Source organism: Rhinolophus sinicus, chromosome 2 (assembly GCF_057876585.1).
Source record: "Rhinolophus sinicus isolate RSI-liver-muscle chromosome 2, RSI-T2T, whole genome shotgun sequence".
NCBI classification, from domain to species: domain Eukaryota; kingdom Metazoa; phylum Chordata; class Mammalia; order Chiroptera; family Rhinolophidae; genus Rhinolophus; species Rhinolophus sinicus.
In genome coordinates this window covers 164,347,508-164,365,108 of record NC_142502.1, presented here as the reverse complement: position 1 = coordinate 164,365,108, position 17,601 = coordinate 164,347,508, and the positions used below count along the sequence as shown (strand labels likewise).

The window sequence follows — 17,601 nt, the reverse complement described above, 5'->3', positions numbered from 1 at the left end:
AGTGCCTTCTCAGTGCCAGACATTGTTCTAGGTGGTGGGAATCTGGCAGTGAACAACAGTGAAAAAATTCCTGGAGTTTACATTCTAGTAAGAGAAAAACACAGCACCATCTTCATGGGGTTATTAAAAACTTGAAATACAAAACAGAATTATTTAGCCTAGTGCATGATACTGTACCAAGCACTCACATATCAGCTATTATTACATTTCACTTTTTTCCTTATCCAATTTAGATTCTCTGATGTTCTTTTTAGCAGTTTCTCATTGGATATACCTATATATCACTCTCTCAGCCCTCAGGGAAACAGAGCAGGGCCTGCGATAGATAGAGATACCTCCTCGCCATTCACTGTGTGCCATAGAATTATTATTATATTCTATGTGTGTTGTGTCCTGAAAAGGACTATAAAGCACTGTTTCCACAATCCTCTGCCCTACTGTCCTCCCGTTGTATATCCATGGTGAAATACCATTCAACTCAGCTATCTTTTTTATGCCCACACTTGAGTACTGCAGAAGAAATGTCACAGAAACCCAAAGATTTGTACCTCTATACGTTCGAGGTTTTTCAAGTCAAATGATCCTTCATCATTGCCACAAAACGTTTATTTTTCCAGCTCTATCTCCCATTTTCTACAGTCAGTACTTCAAAACTTCTTTCTTCTCCTCTCAAAGTTTTGACTCCTTCAGAACTCAATTTATATTCCTGTTACTGAGAGGCTAACCCTGAGGCCCAAAGCCCATATTATTAATTTGCTCCTTTTAAACTTTCCCACATCTCCTTTACTCATAGTACATCACATTATTTTATTGCTCATACGCCTATCTGTTTCTCCACTAACCTATAACCCCTAAAAAGACAGGGACCATGTCATCTCTGTAAAACATTACAAAACTTCCTTCGTAGATTTTTAGGTATTTTCCTCTCTTTCAATCTGTGGAAAGGGGTCCACTTATTATCTAAAATACATGTAACACCTGAAGATCAAAAAGTTAACTGAAATGTTTTTGAAAGGATAGGTGGCTTTACAAACAAAAGAAACATTTGGAAGGTATAAGAAAAAAATACACATATACATATATATACATATATGTATATATAATTCTAGCATTAACAAGGAGTATTTAGAGGCCAACAAAAGTTCATTTTTGATTAAAAGCAAAACATGGAATAATTCGACAGCTAAAACATAAATATGCTATCATACACCAAATACAAAGTTAAAATAAATCCAGTCTTCATTTTTTTAAACATAATATATTTATTTTGTGAAACTGAAGAGCAAACTCCTCTTTCACTGAAATTATAATAAACACACAGATTAGATATATATAAAGTAATACAAGGCAAATTGATCATACCTCTACATCTGAAACACTTCGGGGCTGAGCTTGGCATAGCATATTTAATAACTGCAAAATTAATTCTTCTACATACTGAAGAGCATCATCACTAGACTCAAGAGTAGGATGCACTTGCCCTTGGACCTATAAACAAAAAGCAAGGTAATTAAAATGTAGGTTGTTTCATTTAATTAAACAAAAGGATTTTTTTTTTTTAATGTGAGTTTATACTCAAGAACATGGTCTGGCTTACAAATACAGATTTGAATGTTATGTCCCAGAAGTCAGGAGTTCCCATCCTTCCCCAGCAACTTGCACCATACATGCTCATTAACATGCTCCTGGAGAGTCAGATACCTAACTGCATATTTTCAATATTGTTTTTCTTAAACCATGGTTACCCCGAGGTGGGGGATTACAGAGAGGAAGGGAGAAGCTGAGCTAGGGATAAAACATGCAGTTTACATGGTTTTTGCCAAGAACCTGTGGTAGTTAGAACATTTACTCAATGCACTGGTTGGGCAAACCTGAACTTCTATGGGTCTCTGTCCCTGGTTTAACTCTGTCTTTCCCATAAATGATACAATCCAAGAGGGATATGTCTTATCTTATTCACCAATGTAACTCTAGCATCTAGCATTGCGCAGGGCACATAATACAAGTTTGATAAATGTTTGTTGAACACAAAGTCACCATATATCAAAGGACACAAAATGGGCACTTTCGACAATCTGTGACTATCTGTGCTTTAGGAATTTAACATGGTGGTCACTCATTTATAAACGCCTATTAACCTTTACCTACATTTTCTCAACTATTTCTTTGGAGGCACCTCATACCTCTGACCTCTGTAGAACTTACATTTTAATAACCAGCATATTCTTTACTTGCATCTCTATGGGTCAAAATTGTTCCCTCCTTTTAAAAAATGGCAGAAAAACAGTTCCAGGAGACAAACAATACATATTTCAAAATATGCTCCACTCTCTAAAGGGCAGCAGTAGGGCACTCATGGGATGAAAGTGCACACTGGCCAAGGGCACTTAACTACATAGATATGTATATATACCAAGCGTGCCAAAAAAAAAATGTATACACATGACTTGTATTCATCTTTTGCTATCGGTATACATTGAGTATTCCAATTTTAATACAGCTCTTTCCTTTCTTAAAATGTGTATACATTTTTTTGGCACTCTCTATATGTACATATGCACCTCATAATACTTCCTAAAGAAATGTATTTTAGATGCAAATAACATTATGACAATTCAAAACTCTGTGTGTGGGGGGGGAGGAGGTACTACATTAAGTATGATGTTTAAAACAATTTATGATTATTTCACAGGTGAACACACTGAGCCCCAAAAGGCTTCAATCATTTGCACAACCACTTTTGATCATACTCAGTATAGCTATTACCAGCCTGATTCTAACTGATCTGTTTACAAATCTCTCCACCCTATTAGATGACGGAATGGTTATACAGTTAAAATAATGGATAGAATTTGGACTAGAACCCAGGATTCGTGTTTCTCAGTTCAGTGCTTTCCATTCACCATGGCCATCGCACTGACTAAAGTGTGTAAGTAATGAACCTTGTAAGCTTATTCTTCTTCAACACTTAATATGATTAAACATCCTTTTTCTTTTTAACTGGAACTTGAGAAAAGTTTTATTTTTATACATTGACTTGCATGCCTCCATTGGTTTAAATTATTTTCTCAGATACCATTTACCTTCATGGCTGAGTTACTTTCATCTAGCAGTGAATCATAACACCATGGTGGGCTTTTTTTTTAAGGCTTTTAAAACTTATTAATATCAGTTACAAAATCCAGTCTACTTCTCTTATTTCTTTGCTCCTTTTCCACTTCCTTTTAAAGTTCATTATCTTCCTCCAGCCCTCAAATATGGATACTATACTCGTCTGTCTGCTGTTCTTTCCCCAAGTAATCTCATTTACTTCCAAATTCTGAAGTATCCCCTGTGTGGATGATTCCAAATCTATATTTAGTCCTGACTTCTCTCCTGAGTTTTAGACCCACACTTCTAATTACTTGCTAGGTATCTCCACCTATCCTACCAAACCTCAAATATAACATGGAGGGGGGGGTTGGTGGGGGAAGAACTTATCATAAAAGTTGAACAAGAAAAACTATATCTCACACATAGAACTGTATTTCACAAATGCGATATTTATTATATATGATATTATATATATATATATATATGAAAAACACAGTATACACAGCCCCTGGTTTCAGTAAGAAGTAGTCCTAGACACTGTAGCTCTAATTGGGGGCTACAGTCCTGTCCAAAGCTCTAGCATCACAAACTATAGCTACAGATTTATAAAACCACGTAATAGAATTAAAAGGGGCTTTAGAACTCATTTAACTCACTCCCTCTATTTAGCGGATGAGAAAAAGGAGACACCCACAATCCCGTGGCTAACTATAAAAGTAATGCTGTAAGTACTGAACCTGAGCCTCCTGGCATCTAGGCCGGAGCTCTTTCCACTAAACTTTTGACTTTCAAACTTGGAGGGGTCTGAGAGTGTCCTAGTAGCCCCATCAACATAAGAAGTGGAATGCCCATGAACTGTACCTATTTTATACAGTAGATTTCTATATAAGACTTAGCTTGAAATATGCTGTCATACTTAAACACTGGCATGTCATAAATGCAAACACAGCACTATTAATCTTCATAATTTGAAAAAGTAAAATCATAAAGGATCATGGATTACACAAAGGATCCCCAATATATTATACAAAATTATAAATGTACTAAATATCCAACATAAGGCTAAAATGCTAGAGATAAATATTAAAATGAAAATATTTAATCAACAATAATTCTAATTTTTAAAAATATTAAAGTCCTTTAAGGAAGTGGTTCAGGTACCGCAAAACACATTTTAAAAAGTGTTCAGGAAATTGTAAATTGATCAATTTTTAAAAAACAATGTTCTTTATTATTCAAAGAAACCCATGGAAACAACACAATTCTTCATTAATTAAGGCTCCATCTCCAGCTACTCTTCAATGAATTTACACTTTATGCTGAAGCAATTCAGACTGCAGTTTGTTGAAATGCGGCAGGCAGTTTCACTCACACTGTTGTTCTCCAGGCTTATCAATCATTCTCTTACCCTGTCATCTACCTATTTGCCTTTCAAAGCCCAGATCTCTCCTTATTTGTGAAGACATCCTTGTTTCTGTCTCTTTCCAAGGCAGAATTAATCTCATTCATTTAACTGACTTATTGAATCTATTAAATGCCAGACCCTCTGTCAGGTGCTAGATATACAAGGACACCTCATTTTATTGTGCTTCACTTTACTGAGATTTGCAGATAGTGATAGTGCATTTTTCACAAATCGAAGGTTTGTGGCAACTCTGTATTGAGCATATCTATGAGTGCCATTTTCCAATAGCATTTGCTCACTTCATATCTGTCACATTTTGGTAATTCTTGCAATATTTCAAACTTTTTCATTATTATGTTTGTGATTGTGATCTGTGATCAGTGATTATTGATGTTAGCATTATCATTGTTTGGCGGCACCACAAACCATGCCCATATAAGACAGTAAACTTAATTGATAAATGTGTTCTGACTGCTACACTGACTGATCGTTTCCCATCTCTCTCCCTCTCCTCGTGCCTCCTTATTCTTTTAGACATATCAATATTGAAATAGTCCAATAATAAGCGCTCAAGTGAAAGGGAGAGTCGCACGTGTCTCACTTTAAATCAAAAGCTAGAAATGATTAAGCTTAGTGAAGAAGGTAGGTAGAAAACCGATAGGGTTAAAAATTAGGCCTCTTGAGCCAATTAGCCAATTTGTGAATGCAAAGGAAAAGTTCTTGAAGGAAATTAAAAGTGCTAACCCATTGAATACAAAAACGAGAAGAAAGCAAAACAGCCTTATTGCTGACATGCAGAAAGTATTAGTGGTCTGGATAGAAGATCAAACCAGACACAACATTCCCTTAAGCCAAAGCCTAATCAAGAGCAAGGTCCTAACTCCCTTCAATTTTATGAAGGCTGAGAGAGGTGAGGAAGTTGCAGAAGCAAAGTTTGAAGCTAGCAGAGGTTGGTTCAGGAGGTTTAAGGAAAGAAGCCATCTCCATAATAGGAAAGAACAAGGTGAAGCAGCAAATGCTACTGCAGAAGCTGCAATAAGTTATCCAGAAGAAAAATAATGAAAGCAGCTACACTCAACAACAGATTTTTAGTGTAGCTGAAAAAGTCTTATATTGGAAGAAGATGCCAACTAGGACTTTCATAGCTAGAGAGGAGAAGTCAGTGCCTGGCTTCAAGGCCTCAGAGGACAGGCTGACTCTCCTGCTAGAGGCTAGTGCAGCTGGGGACTTTAAGTTGAAGCCAATGATCATTTACCATTCCGAAAATCCAAGGGCCTTTAAGAATTCTGCAAAATCTACTCTGCCTATAAATAGAACAACAAAGCCTGGATGATAGCACATCTGTTTACAACATGGCTTACTGAACCTTTTAAACCCACTGTTGAGAACTAGTGCTCAGAAAAAAAAGATTCCTTTCAAAACATTAATGCGCACTGACAATGCACCTGGTCACCCAAGAGCTCTGATGGAGATGTACAACGAGATTAATGTTGTTTTCACATCTGCCAACACAACATCCATTCTGTAGCTCAGGGATGAAGGAGTAATTTCAACTTTTAAGTCTTATTATTGAAGAAATACATTTCATAAGGCTATAGCTGCCATAGGTAGAGATCCCTTTGATAGATCTCGGCAAAGTAAATTGAAAACCTTCTGGAAAGGATTCACCATTCTGAAGCCATTCCAAACATTCATGATTCATGCGAAGAGGACAAAACATCAACATTAACAAGACTTTGGAAGAAGTTGATTCCAACCCTCATGGATGACTATGAGAGATTAAAGACTTCAATGGAGGAAATAACTGCAGATGTGGTAGAAATACCAAGAGAACTAGAATTAGAAGTGGAGCCTGAAGATGTGACTGAATTGCCGCAATCTCATGATGAAATTTTAATGGATAAGGAGTTTCTTCTTATGGATGAGCAAAGAAAGTGGTTCCTCAAGATGGAATCTCCTCCTGGGGAAGATGCTGTGAAGACTGTTGAAATAACAACAAAGAATTTAGAATGTTACATAAACTTAGTAAATACAGCAGTGGCAGGGTATGGGAGGGTTCACACCAATTTTGAAAGAAGTTCTACTGTGGGTAAAATGCTATCAAATAGCATCACATGCTACAGAGAAATTGTTCATGAAAGAGTTAATCAATGCAGCAAACTTCATTGTCTTATTTTAAGAAACTGCCACAGCCACTACAACCTTCAGCCACTACCACCCTGATCAGCCAGCAGCCATCAACACAGAGGCAAGACCCTCCACCAGCAAAACAATTACGACTCACTGAAGGCTCAGATGATAGAAGATAGCATTTTTTAGTAATAAAATATTTTTATTAATGTATATACATTGTTATTTTAGTCATAATGGTATTGCACAGTTAGCAGACTATAATACAGTGTAAATATAACTTTTATATGCACTGGGAAACCAAAAAATTTGACTTGGTTTATCGCAATATTCATTTTATTGTGGTGGAACTAAATCCACCGTATCTCTGAGACATGTCTGTATAGAGATGAAGCAAAAATAGTCCCTGCTCATATGGGTCTTATACTCTGCTCTGAGCTAATCCTTGTACTAGGTACCACACTTTTGTTACAGGGTTTGTCATACTGAATTATAATTACATGTTCCCTTGTCTATTTCCTCTATTTGGACAGTGATGCTACAATTGGGCAGGACTTCGTTATCTATTTATGGAATCATTTTCTCTTTGCTTTTCACTCCAAACCTATGACATTCAGGGAATACTCAAAGTCTGTGTACTTTAGGGGTGAGGGGAATAAAATATTTCTTTCTTGGAATTAAGATCGAAAAGGGGTGTTGGGTAAGGCTAGAGAGTCTGGTTGATTTCAGGAGTATAAATGTTAAAGCAGAAACCATTCAACATGGTTTAGTTAGAACTGAAAAAGATGTTTATTACATAGAATCAAATGAACTGCATATAATCACAGTGGGGAAATGCTACGGTTTAAGACAAAAACAACACTTAATAGTGTTTATAATTCAGGCACATACAATTCAAATGTTAAGTGTGACACATTTCATGACACAAAATTTCAGAAATTCAAAGTTTTGTTCATTGATGGTTACTAATAACCAAATAAAACCTATTAGGTGTAAAATGCATGATGCCAACTGTTCTTCTAAGTTTCTGGACATTAACCTTCAACATATCTTAAATCTGTCAAATTATAATCATAAGGTTCATTTATACAAGAAACTAATAAATTATTGTTCTTCCTTAAAAACAACACTTCAAAATCTCTGATTGAAAAACATGGGCAATGGTAAATGTTTAAGATAAGCAGAGAGCACCAATTCCTGAAATACACAGGAAGATACTGTTCTTTATTCTTTCAAGGAAGATACTGTTTAGAGAATTACTTAATAAGCAGACAGAAGTATTACATTTCCTATAAGTTAGAATAAAAACCACTTCTCTTCTATGAATAGTATTACAGCTAAAGTGTCCATTCCATCTAAATGATACTCAAAGATATTTAATAGATCAAATGATCTAAATTATTCAAGACTATCCAGAATTGGTTATCCTGACAAATCTTATGACAGCTTTTGAAGCCATCAACTGTGGATATTCATTGTGTGTGTGTGTGTGTGTGTGTGTGTGTGTGTGTAATTAAAATAAACACTTAGAATTGGGTTTAAACTAGATGTGAGCTTTCCCTTATATACAGTTTTCAAAAACATATTTTATACTTACATTTATTGATAGAGAAAAATTCACATGCTTCTTGAAACACAATTACTTTACGTAATTAGGTAAATAAATGCAAAAGTTTCACTAAAAAATTAATGATAGCCATGAATAAGAATTTCATATGACAGTATTCTTTTAAAGTATAATCATCATATTCAACTAAAGATGCCACCCATTGAATTTTAAACCTTTCTAAAGTACTGCATGCTTCTATCCTGACAGTTCATTTTGTCTCCAGTAATTTCTAACAAATTCAGAAGCAACTTTGTTGGCTATTATTGCCAGATTTTGTGGACTCTGAAAAAGCAAAGGGATTAGGTCTAAATCAATTCCTAGTTGTTTGATACATGAGTCCTCTAAGTGTGTTTAGGGAACCCCTTGGGTACACTGCCAGAAAACAGTATTGTGAATTCTGATGAATCTTTAATAGTTTTTTCTAACCAATGGCTCTCTGAAGGATTAGAAAGGCATCTAAATTGTATTTTGTCATATCTCAAGCCCAGATCTGCTACTTTTATTTATAACAGGAGAATCTGAAATAAAATTGGTATTCTCAAAACCTTTACAATAGCAAATAATAAAGATTTGGATTGTTAAATCTCTTTCTCAGTGTTATGATTGTTTAGTCAATATTTGATGTTTTAGATGCTTATTTCTCCTCGTTCGGAGGTTTATTTAAAAATCAAAGCAGACGTCCTTTGTAAAAATATTTTTAAAGACAAAAATGAAACAAATTAACACGTTGCGTACAGATCACGAGAATCTTCACGAGGGATTTAAACCCCGCCATACGCAACGTGTTAAAGAACTTAAATCTTTTCCACAAATAAAATGGACTAAAATATTTTCTCATGTCTTGGGGCCTGTTCATTAGCCTTTAGGTCCATGTATATAACAATCTTATTTTTTTCCTTGAACTCCTCTTATTTGCTCGGGACACAAACATGAATGAGGACATACCACCTGCCTTCAAAGATTTCAGCGCACAGATGAGCTAGACATGTAAACAACTGACTTCACACAGTGTGATGAGACCAATGTGGAGTTACTGTATTTTGCTGCATATAATGCGCTCCCATGCATAATGCACATCCATGTTTCTGGCCCAAATTTTCAGGGGAAAAAATCTTTTGCTTTAATGTTTTAATTCAAATCTTATTTGTTTACATTTAGGTACTTGTTTTTTGTATTATAAAGCAATTTTATCATTTATTTTTTAACATATTATGGTATAAGAAATTTTACGTAACAAATAATTATAAAACACAAGAACAGATACAAGGTACAAGAAATGTTATGTATCGTAAAAACAAATTTACGATATTTACGCATCATAGAAGGCCAAGAACTCTTCACCGTTACTTCAGTCATAAGTTCAACGAAACCTATTATTGTATTCCAGGGTATTATTTTGCATACGGATATCATAATTGATTTCTAGAGTTACACTTTTAACTCATAAGCATAAATAAAAGAATTAAAAACATTTATATACATACAGAATTAGTACTACCAATATATAACGTGCATCCTTATTTTTTCCTCACAAATTTGGGCAAAAAAGTATGCATTATACCCGACAAAATACAGTATATTTAAGGTACAGTGATGACAAAAAATAAAAAGAGTGACCCTTGCTGATGGTGGGTAAGGAGTATTAGAAGTCTTCATAAGTCAAACATACTTGAACTGGGGCATAAAGGATAAATAAAGTGCACTAGGCAGCAGATAAAGAAGGGCTTTTACTAAAAGAGTTACCATTAAAAAAGGCATAGAGGGTAGGGGGAAGGGGGAAGGTGAGGGGATTAGAAAACAGTCAGTAACCACAAGATGGCCACAGGGTTTTGAAAATTAATTTGGGGAATGTAATCAATAATGTTGTAAAGATTTTGTAGGGTGTCCGATGGACACTTGTCTCATTAGGGAGACCACCTCAGGGATGATGTAGATGCCTGATCACTGCACTGTACACCTGAAGCTGAAGTTGAACAATAATGAATGTCAACTACAAGTTATGTGTGTGCGTGTGTGTATGTATGTGTATATATATATGTGTACGTATATACTTACAAGAAGCAGAGTACAGCATTAGGAATAGAGACAGTGGAAATGTAATGGCAGTATGCGATGTCAGAGGGATAGTGGATGGGGGGCGGGGGGGTTCACACAGTGTGAGGGATATAAATGACAAACGTCTAAGTATTACTTTGTCTTGTGCACCTGAAACTAATTTTAAAAAAAAGGAAATACAGCCCAAATGCATAGTTACCTCAACTCCATTTTGGAAATAAGTGATGTATATAATTATGAATAATTTTTTTGAGTGCATATGTTACTTTTAAGACAGGATAAACATATCTGGCCTAAAAATTATGTGTATCACACCAAACACTCTATACTCATTTCAAAGATGTTCTAAAGTTAGTTATAAAAACTAATTTTAAATAATTTTTTTTAGTTAAATTCAATAAAAACCATTTTTTCCAAAGGCTCAGTAAATTAAAAAAAAAAAAAGAAAGGCATAGAGCCAAGACAAAATGTGTTGGGAAAACTACAAGAGTTGGACCAAAGAATACTAAGAAAGCAAAACTGGAAAGGACAGGCTTGTATGTCACGCTAAGAAGGTGAGAAGTGATCAGCGGAAAATACCTGAAGGGTTTAAAACAAGACTGACATAATTAGGATCTGCACGCCGAAGAATCTCTCTGGTGTCAGTAAGAAGGATGGGTTAAAACAAAGATGAGGTTGAAGGAAGCAAAACAAGTTGGAAGGATGCTGCAAACTGTAAAAAGAAACAATGAAGGCCTTAACCAAGGGCAGAACCAGTGGGAGGTAGAAAACACGTGAGGAGGTGGGTTTGGATAACTGTTTTTGGGGTATGTGGGGGCAGCAATGAGAGAGAACCATTCATTTAACCAGGATAGGAAATATTTAGTAAAGGATAATATTTTGCAAAAAAGATAATAAATTCAAGTTTAATACTTCAGTTTAAATAATTTAAAATTGTTTTTTATTACGTGATTTAAAAATTTTTATTGTATTTTATTTTTTTGGTTGTAAGGAATTATTTGCCATAGTGTTTCAAATACTCAAGTAGCAAAAACCACCTAACTATTGGGTGTTTATGCTAAAGATAAATTTACTTGTCTAACGAATATGTTGTACACCTGAAACTAACATAAAATATTAAATGTCAACTGTAATTGAAAAATAAAATAAAAACACACACACAAAAAAATAAATTTACCTATTAACCTACTAGCTGTTATAACTACAAGAAGTAAACAGGGCTTATTTAATGAATATTTGCAAATAATTTAGTCATTTTTAAGATTTTGCTTTTTTACTAATGTTAAAAGTTCACGGGAGCAGCCGGTTGGCTCAGTTGGTTAGAGCACAATGCTCATGGCACCAGGGTCACCGGTTCGATTCCCACATGGGCCACTGAGTTGCGCCCTCCACAACTAGATTGAAAGCAACGACTTGACTTGGAGCTGACGGGTCCTGGAAAAACACACTGTTCCCCAATATTCCTCAATAAAAATTAAAAAAAAAAAAAAAGTCATGGATCTGGAGCAGTTCACCCAATCACTCACAGGAACTAGTACAAACTGGGATAAAATCTCCCAGCCCATGGTAAACCGAGGAGCAATGAAAGACAGGATGATATTGTAGGTGGCGCCTACATTCAAGCAGCAAACAGATGAAAATGAGGCAAAACAAAAACCAGTGTCCAGGAGTTTTAAATGCTACAAATCTCAGAATACTTTGCAAAGACCAATTAATGAGCAATTAGCACATAATTGGTGACTTCTGAGAGAAGAATATGAATAGAGCAGCAGGAGCAGAACCCAAATCACAGGCAGTTAAGGAGTAACTGGGACAAGACAGAGGGGAAGAGAATTATGAGAAATGCAAATTAAAGGAACAATATCATTTCACTTCTATTAGACTAGCAAAAATTAAAATGATCAATAATACCTATTGTTGATAGGAATGCTAGGAAAAGGATTATTCTGTTACCTTGCTAGTATAAATGCTAACTGATAACAGACTTTTTGAAAAGTAATCCAGCAACCATACACCATAGGGTATATATATACCCTGTGGCACAGCAAACACATTCTTGGGAATTATCCTATAGAAATAAATGGATATACACATAAAGATTTTATTGCACCACTGTTCACAGTGGCAAAATCTAGAATTAATGTAAATGCCTATCAGTAAGGGAATATTTGAATAAATCACAGAACATTATTATTATGCGCTGAATTGTATCCCCTAAAATTTCATATGTTGAAGTCCTAATGCCCAGTACTTCAGAATGTGACTATATTTGGAGATAGTATCTATATAGAGGTAATTAAGTTAAAATGAGGTCATTAGGGTGGGCCCTAATCCAATATGACTGGTGTTCTTATAAGAAGAGGAAATTTGGACACACACACACACACACACACACACACACACACACACACACAGAGGAAAGACCATGTGAACACAGGGAGAAGATGGCCGTCTACAAGCCAGGGAGAGAGGCCTCAGAAGAAATCAACCCTGCCCACACCTTGATCTTGGACTTCCAGCCTCCATAATTGTAATAAAATTAACTTCTGCTGTTTAAGCCACCCAGTGTGTGGTTGGTTCTTTGTTATGGTAGCCCTGGCAAACTAATACAACTATGTAGCCATTAAAAAGCATAAATTAGAGCTATGCCATTTAACAGATTTCCACGAGGTATTCTTGAGTAAGACAGAAAAATTTAAAGTAGAGGGAATGCTCATAAACCTCACAAACACAAACACACACACGCACACACACGTGTGCACGTGCATAATGTATTATAGATATATATTTGTACGTGAACATGACAATATGGAAAAAAATATGGAATAATGTAACTCAGGTAATTGACATGGCTTAGAGGGTCCTAAAGGTCAGGGATATGGATGGGAGAGAAGAAAAAAGAGGGAAGAATGAACTAACCACCCAAAAAAACTGTACTGAAAATAATTGTGTCATATTTATGCACTTTTGTAACATTTTATTTATAGGTGTATATATAAAATAAAAATTTAATTAAATTTTAAATTTTCATTTAAATAAAAATCTTCATGATTGCCTTTTTTTTTCTTTTTTGCTGTGTGTACTTTAACTATGGGAAAGACAATATTCAAAGACCTTTCCCACAGAAAATAACTACACACATTAAATTCCAAACATGTGTCAAGTGCCAAGTTCATATCATCTTTCATTTGTTTTGGTTTAAAAACAGTAAGTATGACCTTCCCAAACAAATTTTTATTACTTTCTGTGATAACAGAGTTCCCACCAATAAAACAAAGAAATGACTCAAGAAAAGAATCTATTTTTTTAGTTCGTCTTCAAGCATTTTCTTCGTCTTCACACTCAAGTCTTCCAAATGTGGCAGAAATTTCTTATCAGTGATGTCCTGACACAGGTAGGAGCTCTGTATAAAATTCCCAATTTTTTCTCCCTGGTGCTCCTATCCATCCTATCCTAAGTAAGTTTCAATCCCATTCTAAGAGGCTTCTTCAAAGCTGGAATAGAAATTCATAATACATGTGTGTCTACTGTCTATTCTTTGTCATTTTTCTAAAAATTCCAAAAGATGGCAGTTTTTGACTTGACTATTTAAGGTTCACCAATTGATCTCCCATAACCCCTATGCTGTAGATTCTAAAATCTAGTGAATCAAGGACACAAAAACAGTGGGGAAACTTTTTCAAATTCAAACTTCTCCAACTAGATCAGGTTCCTTGATGTGTGATCACTAACAGTAAATTGATTTACTAGATGAATTAAATAGATTTCTCCATAGTTATAGATACTTTCACATCTGGAAGGTAAAATGCTCACTGTGAGTTCCACTTATAAATTATATCCATTTTCATACTTTCTGAGTATGAAACATGTACACATGCATGCGTTCAACTTGCTAGATACTAAGAATATAAGATAGACACCGTCTCTGCCCTCACAGACCTCAGCAGTACAGGAGGGGACCGAGATATTAATTACAAAAATAGCTACATAGTAAGAAGCAGAGTAATAAAGCAGTTAAATGTGGGCTAAATTGTTTAAATCCAAATCTCAGTTCTTTCAATTATCAGGGTATAACCCTGAGCAAAATTACTTAATCCCGCTGATAATATTACATACCCGTACATAGTCAAAGTTTACTAAATGTTACCTGTAGCTCTACTGTTGTTCTTATTAGAGGACGAGGCCATCAGGCAGGGGCTAAATTCAGCTAGTAGTTCTGGAAAGGAAGATTAAAGCAGAAACCCCATGGGTGAGTATAAATTAGGGGAAAAGTGGGTTGGTGAAGTGAGAGGGAAAAAGCACGTACAGATGAGAAGGAAAGAGTAAAGGAGATAAAATAAAATAAGAAGGCTACGTAGGGCCCAGATCACTGGCCAAATGCACCAGAAGCAGATGCATTCACTAAGATGAGAGATACTGTAAGAAGAATAGATTGCTTAGTGAGCAGGAAGGGGAACAAGGAGATTAAGAGTTCAATTCTGGACTTCATAACGCTTGAGATGTCTTTGAGACATGAAATTAGCAAACAATCAGTTAGTGTATGGGCAAACAAATCTGGAATGTTTTAAATAATTTTTATCATATTATGCCTCTATCTTATAAAAATGGCAAGAAGTGGTTAGATATTAAATCATTGTAAAATAAAAATATCACAAGAAACCAAAAAAATATTTTGTCCCCTAGACATCCATATCATCCAGCAGAAATTAAAGACATTTTAATGCTTTGAAGACAGTAGCCCAGCAAAGAATGCCCTTATCCTGCCAATTCCATTATGGTAGACAATAAAGCTACAAGGGGTGTAAGTGTAAAACAGGAATTTTTAAAGGTGCTTTCTCTTACATCTTTCTGCTAGTCTAGAACATGGCTGGATGTACCTGGCAAAGGAGGGAGTCTACCGATTCCTGGGCACAACTATGACAAATACATTCTTCAAAGGGAAGCTCTAAAAGAATAGTCACATTTATAAAAAGTGTACTATACACAAATAGTTAGGTATAGAAATCATTTCAATGCAAGGGAAGGAAACAATGCCACAGAATGATGGATTTGCTTCACATTTCTTAATAACTGGCACTGATTAGTATTTATTAAGTACCATATGTTTATACCTCATAAAACACTCCCTTATATAGAATCAGTATATCCTAATTTTATAAATAGTAAGCATTGCCAACATGGCAAGAACAGTAGAGCTGTCAAATGATAACCTCTCATCTGCAAAATAAATTATTAAGTTGCATGATTCATTTAGTAATTTCACATTTTTCAGTTCACAAAACCATTAAATCCATGGGATCTTTATAGTAACTTAAACAAGGCCTGCTGTTTTCTTGGAACCTGCCAATGGAGTAACAGGAGCTGCAGTCAGAAGCCCTGTCTTGGTGGTCTGACTTTACCTGTATGATCTTAGGCAAGTCATTAAGCCTCCTAAATCTCAAGTTTTGCACCTGAAAATGGCAACATCATTTCTCATCTCCAGAGGATACTGTGATGATCAAATGAAGTCATATATCTGAAAGTACTTTAATTGGTAGCATGCTAAAATAAATAATCATGAGTAGTCATGATTCACATTACTACATGCAGGGAAGTACAAAATGTAACAGCTAAACACAAAAACATAAATGAAGATTGTATGTACTTGAATTCAATAATCTGATCAATTTCTCTTTGAAAAAAACACCAACAAAACTGTTTATCCTATTTTGCATTATATAATCCCATATATATCAGTTGCTCTTAACCTAAACTATATGCATAACAATTACCTGAAAAGTTTTTGTTGTTTTTCTTTTTTAACGAAGCCTTCTGAGCCCCATCCCGAGATTCTGATGCAGTATGCCTGGGGTGGAGCCAAGATGCTTCCTTTTTTAAATTATGGTAAAACACACATAAAATTTACCATGTAACCATTTTAAGTGTACAATTTCGTGGCATTAACTACATTCACATTGTTACACAATATAACCATCTCCAGAACTTTTCATCATCACAGACTGAAATTCTGTACCCATTAAACAGTAACTCCCCATTCTCACCTCTCCCCAGCCGCTGGTAACCACTGTTCTACTTTCTGTCTCTATGAATTTGACTACTCTAGATATTTCATATAAGTGGAATCATATGACATTTGCCCTTTTGTGTCTGGCTTCTTTCTCTTAGCAAAATGTTTTTAAGGCCCATCCATGTTGCAGCATAAATCAGATTTTACTCCTTTTTTAAAAAAACTGATAACGCCCCATAATCTTTTTTTATACAATAGGCTATTTTTAGAGCAGTTTGAGGTTCACAGCAAAACTGAGCAGAAGGTACAGAGATTTCCCACACCCCCGCCTCCCACATGCATAGTTTCCCCCATTATCAACATACGCCACCAGAGGGGTACACTAGTTACAGCTGGATGAATCTACACTGACAAATCACTATTACCCCAAATCCTTAGTTTATATTAGAGTTCACTCTTGGTGTTGTATGTTCTATGAGTTTTGACAAATGTACGAGGACACATACATACCATTATACTATCACACAGAGTAGTTTCACTGCCCTAAAAATCCTCTGTACTCTCGCCACCCGACCTCCTTCCCAACACTTGATCTTTTTTCTATCTCCATAGATTTGCCGTTTCCACAATGTCATATAGGTGGACTCATACAGTATATAGCCTTTTCATATTGGCTTCTTTTACTTAGTAACTTGCATTTAAGCTTGCTTCACATCTTTTCATGGCCTGACAGCCCATTTCTTTTTAGTGCTGAATAATATCCCATTGTTTGAATGCACCACAGTTTATTTATCCAGTCACTTACTGAAAAGAACTAAATAAATGGTTGCTTCCAAGTTTTGCCAATCATAAATAAAGTTGCTATAAAATCTATGTGTAGGTGTTTGTGTGGATGTAAGTTTTCAATTCCTTCAGGTAAATACTAAGGAGTGCAATTGCTGGATCACATGGTAAGAGTCAGTTTTGTAAGAAATCACCAAACTTATCTTCCAAAGTGGCTCCACCATTTTGCATTTCCACTAACAATGACAGAGTGTCTGTTGCTCCACATTCTTACCAGCATTTGTTGTCAGTGTTCCAGGTTTTGGACATTCTAATAGGTGTGTAGTGGTAACTCCCGATTGTCTTACTTTGCATTTCTCTGATGACATATTATCGTGTTTCCCCGAAAATATGACCAAGCCAGACTATAAGAGCGGGTCTTATATAATGTAATATAGACTGGGTCTTATATTAATTCTTGCTCCAAAAGACGCATTAGAGCTGACTGTCCAGGTCTTATTTTTCGGGAAACAGGGTATG

General features: G+C 35.4%; 1 protein-coding gene across 3 annotated transcripts in view; it reads right to left on the bottom strand.

Annotated features, from left to right (window-relative positions):
* The window catches only part of SOS1 (SOS Ras/Rac guanine nucleotide exchange factor 1), a 119,961-nt gene that overhangs the window by 73,948 nt on the left and 28,412 nt on the right, over positions 1-17,601 (bottom strand). For all 3 annotated transcript variants that reach the window (XM_019742393.3, XM_019742402.3, XM_019742420.3), the window contains exon 2: positions 1,363-1,488. In XM_019742393.3, the coding sequence (XP_019597952.1) occupies positions 1,363-1,488 (126 nt within the window). The remainder of the gene's footprint in view (positions 1-1,362; positions 1,489-17,601) is intronic.